Source organism: Rhinolophus sinicus, chromosome 16 (assembly GCF_057876585.1).
Source record: "Rhinolophus sinicus isolate RSI-liver-muscle chromosome 16, RSI-T2T, whole genome shotgun sequence".
In the NCBI taxonomy this organism is placed as follows: Eukaryota; Metazoa; Chordata; class Mammalia; order Chiroptera; family Rhinolophidae; genus Rhinolophus; species Rhinolophus sinicus.
Window position 1 is genome coordinate 30401028 of NC_142516.1, and position 8941 is coordinate 30409968.

Sequence of the window (8941 nt, forward strand, 5' to 3'; positions counted from 1 at the left end):
GCTATTTAGTCTTTTGTTCCATGTATTTGAAACATAGGGGCTACATTAAAACTCACTATGTCACCTTGACTAGAAGTAATTTCCACATTTCTTTTTTTTGAACATTAAAAGTAATCATTATAAAAGTAATATAATCTTTACATAAAATTTAGAAAATAGAAAATTACTTATACTCCATCTATTCCAACTCATCCACTATTAGCATTTAAAAATATTTCCTTCTAATCTTTTTCCTTCTGCATCATGTCATATTGGTACAATTTTTATCATGATTTTTAACCTCTATTATTCAAAGCATTTGTCCATGTTGAGAAGTAGTCTCTGTGACCATCATTTTAATGACTGCATATTAATCCACCAAGCTGTTCAACTGTTATCTACTTCCCACATTATTGAGAATTTTAAAAGCTTCTAACGTGCTATAAAGACGTTCTCTGTGTTTATGTGCTTTTTCCCCTCAGTAGTTTGGATTTCGGTGGGTGGGGGGAGGTGATGAGACAGGCTAAATAATGGGACTGCCATAATTCTACACGGATCATTCGTCCAAAGGCATTACAGGACTATCATTAATACTGGCTGAGGTTCATAATGACCCTGATATATAAAAAGAAAATCATATGAAAGTGAAAAATGCATTTCAGAAAGATTCCAATCCAAAATAGTTAACGGTAAGTTTTATAATGAAAGGGATAAGTTGCACAAGGGATAAGAGTCATAAATCACAAATGTGTTCATCTAGCACTGTTGGACAAGGCATTGCAAATTTTCATGAACTTCTAAAACAGAATTATTTTGGGTCACACTAATAAAGTTCACTTTTCATTGTAATACTAACCTGATATTATTTACACAGTCTTCATGAGCTTCAGAAAGTGTTTTTATGTGCTTTGATGATATAGGGTCAAAAAGCAGAACTTCAGTCTGTTCGCAAGCAACTGTCAGCACTGACCTGAAAGCAAATGACACATTTCTCTTGTTTAGTTTTCTAGCATTCTCTGGTTGTTGATATTCATCTATTTATAATTACACAAGCTATAAGTGAATAACTTCTTTTGCCCATGTTAGTAACAAATATTTAAAATGCTGACACTATCTACCATTGGCAGTATTAGAAAATGGTACTCTCATATATTATGGTGGAGTATAAACTGGTACAGCTTATGTTTGGAAAGTACAAGTATCTATCAAAATTTTAAATGTGCATATCTTTAGACTCAGCAATTTTTTCTGGGAAATGAATCTAGAGACAATCATTCATATGTACAAAGAAGGATATATAAATAAATAAATAAATAAATAAATAAATAAATAAATAAATAAATATGCTTCATTGTAAGGAGAAATTGAAAGAAACCTAAATGTACATGAAAGAAGGAACGATTGTATAAGCCATGGTACATAACACTTTGCAATATGGTGCAACATTTAAAAAGAGATAGCTTTATACTGATATAATATGAAAGAATTCCCAAACATACTTTTAAATGAGAAAAGGTGTTGCAGAGAAACATGTATAGATGAGGCAGCTTAGGGGAAAAAAATCATATGCAACAAAATTATGTATTTATCAGTATCTATTAAGATAAACTGAAAAAGGTCAGCATATATCAGTTAGATATAGTCAAACAATCTTTTCTTTTGTTTTTTTTTAGTATTGTCTCTTGTTTTAACCCTTCCCTATTACAAAGATATATATATTCATAAACCTTTTAAAAGCCCCATTTTGATTTCTGAAAATCTATTGTCTTTGATTAAGTCTAATTTTCTGTGGGCATTGCTCTTTCAGATTCAGATCTAGTAAATGAAATTCTGACTCTGAAACTGTAGATCCTCCCAATTTATAGTTCTAATAACAAATGGAATTTTGTACACTTAAGATGAAAGTGCATAAAATAGAATTTTAAATAGTCAAACGTTTCTATTCAGAATAAACTTTTTAGATAAAGTGGGAGAGGGATAAAATATCTGCTAAATTGAAATCTTTTCCATATTTAGTAATCATGAAGTTGTCCTTTAAAGGGTGTCTGCATAAATCCTTTTTTGAGATATCTAGACTTCAAAAGTTTAATAAATCTGAAGGATTTTTGTGCTACTTGATCATCATGAGTAAAAAATATTCCAATTAATATCTATAATTTTAGAAGATGTATAAATAGCCATTTCTTTTTGTTAGTTAAAAGAGTCATGGAATGAACTTTTCTCCTTTCTGTGCATAAAAGTAAATGAATCAATGAATCTGGAAGTCTTAACCTTAAACATTGTAAATAGGAGATCTATAAAACAGATAGTTATTGTTTTGTTTTAATCCAATTACAACCTATTTTTGTATATGGCATGCTTTGTACTTTTAAAATGTGCATCATTTGTCCCAATATCAAAGCTTACACTTTTCTCATTGTTTTGAAACACCAATCTTTACATATATAATTTTTGTTTTTGTACTCTATATAATCTATTCTATGCAACACCACCACACTATTTTAATTTCCAACAGGTTTATAGTGTATTTAATATGTGGCAAGGCAAGATACCCTCATTGCTTTATAAACATTTTTTGGAGGCTAGTATCACGTTTTCTCTTCCAAGTGAACTTTAGATATAGCGTGTCAGGTCCTACCAAAACATCTTATTGGTATTTTTATTGAGATGCCCTGACTTTACAAATTAATTTGGTAGAATTTATATCATACAATATTGTATCATTCCATCAGTAATATACATACCTTCCCACATACTCAAGGTTTTCTTAGCAAGAGTATCTTAGCAATTCTTGGACCTTTGAACATCCTTACACATTTAGGATCAACTTATCAAATTATGTACACAAACACACACACACAAACACAAATCCAGATGTGGATTTTAATTGAGATTGTTATAAATCTACAGAAAGTGTGCATAGAACTGACATCTTTACAATATGGAGTCTTCCAATCCATGAACATCGTATATCTCCAATTACCATGGAGATTCTCCATATGACTCATGCCTATCTCTTGTTACATTTATTCCTGAGCACTTGACCTTTTTTTGACGCTTTTGTAAATGTCTTTTAAAAATATTGCTGTTTGTTGCTGGTGTAGAAATTCAACTGATTTTTAAAATATTTGTCCATCATTATTGCTATTTTAATACTTTATAGGTTTTCTTTGTCGATAATCACATCTACAGAAAATTGCTTTTTTCTTTTTTAATACTTTTTTTTTTCTTGCCGCACTGGCTAGGACTTTCAATGCAATGTTGAATAGAAATGTTAATTTAGCAGGCACTCTTGTCTTGTTCCTGATCTTCAAGAATACATTCACCATTTCATCATTAAGTACAATGTTTCCTGGAGGATTTTTAATTTTAATTTTGGTAGATTCTGTTATTGAATTAAGGAAGTTCTCTTCTACTACAAATTTGCTAAATTTCTTTTCTCATTAATATATGTTGAATTGTATAAAAACACTTTCTACCACTTATTGAAATTATCTTATATTTTCCCTTTAAGATGTTAATGTAGTGAATACATTAATTTATTTTCTAATGTCAAATCAATCTTTCATTTCTACCATATTGCTAGATTCATTTGGTTAAAATAGTGAGCTCACATCTTTGGCTTCCTTCCTTTTGCAGATCTTGGCTTTGTAATTTCCTCATTGCCTTAATTCTCCAATCCCTTCAAAATAAGCTGTTTATATCTTATATTAAATATTTTGTATTTTCTCTAGTTTTTCTAATTATTCTGAGGGTTGGTCTAAACCACCTACTTTGCTACTTTTGGAAAGCTACAATCTCTACCTTTTGCATCTGAAGTTATATCCCCCTTGTGATTCTCAATATTGTTTATTTGGGCATTCTCTTGATCAGTGAGTGTTTTTCAATTTTATTTGCCTTTTCAAAAAAAAATTTGGCTCTCTGTTGGGTATTTCTATTGAATTTTAAAATTTCACTAATTCTACTCTGTTACTGAATTTCCTTCCTTCTCCTTTCTTCAGATTTACTTTGTTATTATTTGCAGCTATCTTCACCGTTCTTTTTCTTGAGATGGATATTTAGCTCATTAATTTTCCTTGTCTTCCTTTTCAGTTTATTAAAGACTATAATTTTCCAGAGGTACTTTTTTATATATATATATTCCACAAGTTTTGAGACATGTGGTACTTCCATTATCATTTAGTTCTAAATATTTCTAATTTCCATTTTCATTTCTTCTATAGTCAAATGTGGTATTAAAAATGTTAAAAATTCAATAATATAAATTAACATATGGATACAATAAAAAACATTTTCTTAAACTAACCTATAGATTATAAAAATGCTTGGCAAATGATATTAATTATAACTCAAATTGTTCAGCAAATTATTCTAGTAATATTCATTTATTAATTTTTGGAAATTGTAGCCATAATCTTGTTTGATCCAGATGCCCCTGTCTGAACCATGGACACAGGAAATTGCATAAAGCTCATCCAAGAATTTCCACATTAAATAGGTAGTCATTAAATAATTTGTAGTTGATAATGAACAATTGCTCATGGGGCTGAATCCTCAATTTTTAACTTTTGCTGAATTTTTTAGCCTTTATAATGCTCGTTCATTTTATATATTCAATATGTATTCAATTATATTAATAACTAAGTCACAAAAGTAATTTATTGATATATCATATTTAATTATATCAAACCTAATCCCTCAGCCCAGATGAGAGATAATATGGCAGTTATGAACATCAGCCAGGATACAAATCCTTTGTATACTGATGACCTTTCTACTTCACATTTCTCTCAAGTAAATGTGTCTGGTACAGAGAGGATTTATGTGGGCAGTCATTTTCATTAATAAAATGAGTGTTATTAATGTCCATAGGAGGCAGGTATTCAGTTGGTTTTGGCAAACTTGTCCCACTAAATAAAGGTGAAATTCAATAGGAATGAAAAAATTAGGGATCTGCATCCCAGGAGTCACTCAACTGTAAACAATCCTCTTAGGCCTCATTCATCTGCTGTGGATTCTATCCTGCCATTAGGATAGAATTCTACTCATGCATACTATGCCAAGGGTTAATATGTTGGATAGTGTCGCAATAGTGCTATTACTCTCACTGACTGTTCTCTTCATTTCTCTGGATCTCTCCAGAGGCTGCGGTTCCCACAAATGACCATGTGAAAGTGGGAGAGTGCCTGAGAAAGGTAGGCAGCCCCACACTAAGACAAGCCAAATGGTCACTGGGCATTTGCCTATGGATTGTGTGTGTGTGTGTGTGTGTGTGTGTGTGTGTGTGTGTGTGGTGGTGGTTGTGGTGGAAGGGAGGGTACCCAGCATGGGTCAGGAGCAATTAGAATGGATGCTATAGTTCTCCAGTGAGATGTTTGTTCGCAGCTTGCTGTGCCAGTTCTTAACTCTTTAGTTGCTATATAAAGGGTTATACTGGGAGGTCCCATGGAAGGCGCTGAAGCATTAGGAGGGAATTCAATGGGCTTGGAGAATTACCTATTTCTACTAAGGACATATATCAATATTTTAACAACTGATACAGATGACCCAATGTGTACTAGCTAAATATTAAGCCCGAACACAGTATTCTACATATGCCCTTTAGAGCAAGAATTTAAGTGTTTATACCTTGTGTATCCTTCTTGTTTATATTTGATTAACTGAGGTCCACTATGATGTGTATGAAGATCTTCTCCTATAATAAATTTGTCTGTTTTCTCCTTGAAGTTGTCAATTTTTGATAATGTATATATATATATATATATATATATATACACACATATATATATATACACATACACACATATATATTTTTAACTATAAAAGACTCATTCAAGTTTATAACTATTCTATCTTTCAAGTGATTTGAGCTTTTATTAAGAAATGACGTTATATTAACATATCTAGTAATTTTTGGCCTTAAAGCCTATTTTGTATGACATTAATATTGCTCACCAGCCTTATTTTATTTAAAATGCATTTGAATAATCTTTCTCTATCCTTTTGAACATTTAGTACTTCTATATTTATTATAATTAGTAATATATAGATTTACTTTCAGCCATTCTTTGTTCTTTTTATTTATTATATCTTTTCTATTTTTTCTTTCCCTTTCTTGTTTTCTTTCGGATTTTTTTTTATTCCATATTTTCCCTCTACTAGTCTAGAAATGATATGTTCTTTCTTGTCTTTTGGTAGTTACCTTGCAAATTTTAATATGCATACCAAATTTATTAAAGCCTACAGCTAATATATAATTCCCCCTCAAAAAAACATAAGGAATTTAGAACATCCCTTCGTAATTTATATACAATTGTTGTCTTCTATTTTATTTCCATCACTGTTAATCCCCCAAAATTAATTTTACATACATATTTTCCATTTTCTTTGTTTTTCATTCCTTCTGTCATCTCAAACCTTCCATTTGAAAATATTTTCTTCTCTCTAAACTTAGAATTCCATTATTGAAAGTCTGGTGGCAAACTCTCTCACTCAACTTTGATTGTGTGAATAGGTATTTATTTCATCTTTGTTCTTGAGAAGAACAAAGAACCCATCTTTGCTGGGTATAGACAGCTAGACTGGCAGTTTTTTCCCCCAGCATACTAAAAATAATCACCATTGTCTTCTGATTTACACTATTATTGACTAATTGGCTATCATACTCATAGTTACTTCTTTGAAGGTCTTTTTTCTTTAGCTTTTAAGATTTTGTATTTGTTTTCCTTCAGTTTCATTATATGTCTAAAGAGGACTCCTATTTGAGGAGTGTTGGGCTTATTAAGTCATGGCTTAGTGCTTTTTTTTTCAATTCTGGAAAGTTCTCAGCTTTTATCTCTTCAAATAGGTTTTTTGCCCTATTATCTCATTTTCTTCAGAAAGTAACCAAATATATGGTATGGTTTTTCTCTCTATGCTTCATGTCATTAAACCTTTGTATTTTCAGTCTCTCTCTCGTCTGTATTCTGGATAATTTCTTCACTTCCATTCTTCAACACACTAATTCTCTCTTCAGCAGGGCCTAATGTGTTCTCATAAAGGAAATGGTTGAGAAAGTCCCACATATTATCATCTATCTATTAACATTATCAAATTTCCTTTTTCAAAATGTCATATTAGGAAGTGATATACTTATTTTAACAACATTGCTACTGCTTAAAACATTTTTGGAATTCTTTAGAAATTATAATTCATGTATTCTTTCATTTCTTATTTAGTGGCAAATTCTTTCTAGTCTGGTCTCTATTAAATTCATAATTTTAATTCTTACCTTCAGTTTTACTTCTCCTTCTCTGTACTGAGAAGTCCTTGTGACAATGGTTATGTCACCCAGTAAGTTGATTTAACTGATATATAACTGAAGGATATGAGAAATTATCTCACTTAACAGGTATGTCACTTTTTCTAAAAAATTACTTTAAGTGCTATAAAAATTTGGAGTATATTAGTAGATGTAGCAAGATACTAAAAACTTAAGCCACTGAACTATTTTCACCTATCACCTTGACATAGATGAAAAAGAATGGCAATGTTCTATGTTGGCAAGGGTATAGGAGACAAGCACTTTCATATGTCTCTGGTAGGAATGAGAATTAGTATAGTCTTCACAGAGGACAATTTAATAATAGGTATCCAAAATCTTCATAACCTGAATTCATTTCAGGGATTTATCATAAGGACATAAATCTAAAATATTTGTTTATAGAGGTTTTATTTAAACTAGTGAAAAATTTTAAATGTTGCAGAAATATATTAACATAGGTAATTCATAACATATTGTATCGAAAAAGCAGGCTACCATGTTCAAAATAGCATGATTCCATGTTTGTATTAAAATCAACATATACAAAGAAAAAATTTTCTGGGCTATCCAATTAATCTTTGGGATCATAAGTTTTGTTTAGCTTCTTTTCATTCATTTATTGCCTAGGTTTTCTACAATGAGTATATATTAGCTGGGTAATTAAAAATTATTGAATTATTTTGTTTTAAATATCAGAGTACCTAACCACTTTTTACAAAAATGTTTCTATGAGAAAATAGTCCAGATTCAGACAAGAACTGTCAGTAATATATCCCTCATTCTAATATCACTGGCAAAGGAATTCCTTCTTTATAACTCATTCTATCCCTCTCACCCTCTACCTAAAATCCCACCTCCAAGAGTAGAAACAGCAACTTCTGAAGGTCTGACATAACAGGTAGGAAGAGGCAGGAGAGGAACTGGGATATGGAGAAGAGAGGAACTGAATGTTTATGAGTAAGAGATTCTTAGTATTTTGGGAGGGGCTTTAAGAATAGGGCTTGGTTGGAGGAAATAGAGGGGACGGGAGATTCCATGAATAAACTTCAGCAAAATAGTTTTTCTTTTTACCAATTTCCTCTGTATTCAGGTGCACATTCATTGCTACAAGTTCCACACAACTGCTATAATGAGAAACTCCGGAGATCCCAGTACCAAGTGTAATTAGGAAGAAGCATTTGCATCAGTGAAATGGAATAGGGTGTACCTGGCTGATTCCAGACTCAGTTGCTTTGCTCCTTTCTGAGCATATGTTAAGTCTTTCTTTAGCAAAATTCTTTGCTTTGTTAATCTATCATCTTTCAGCTTCTCTGACATGATACACTGCCCCTCCAGACACATGCCTTTGATATACCAGTTCCTACATACGAAATATTCCCCAACGCTATCTTGACTAACTCATCTTCTCATTTTTCTGATCTTCCTTAAGTGTCACTTCCTAAGGGAAACCTCAAACACCCTATTCCACAACAGGTTCCTTCAAGCCTTTATCTCAATTTGTAAATATACATTATGAATTATTTAGTATGGTTATTAATATTTAGTTGAACCAACTGGTCCCAAGCTCAATGAAAGCAGTGCCATTAACTGGTTTTGCTCACCACCGTAACCTCCATCTCTGGTACATACAAATGCTCAACAATTATTTGCTGAATGAGG

At 31.5% G+C, this 8941-nt stretch overlaps 1 protein-coding gene across 2 annotated transcripts in view; it reads right to left on the reverse strand.

Annotated features, from left to right (window-relative positions):
- The window catches only part of DCAF10 (DDB1 and CUL4 associated factor 10), a 41177-nt gene that overhangs the window by 30808 nt on the left and 1428 nt on the right, over positions 1 to 8941 (reverse strand). The window contains exon 2 of one of the 2 annotated variants that reach the window (XM_019729144.3): positions 836 to 949. The exons of the other annotated variant lie outside the window; for it this stretch is intronic. Within the exon in view, the coding sequence (XP_019584703.3) occupies positions 836 to 949 (114 nt within the window). The remainder of the gene's footprint in view (positions 1 to 835; positions 950 to 8941) is intronic. 2 annotated transcript variants of the gene reach the window in all.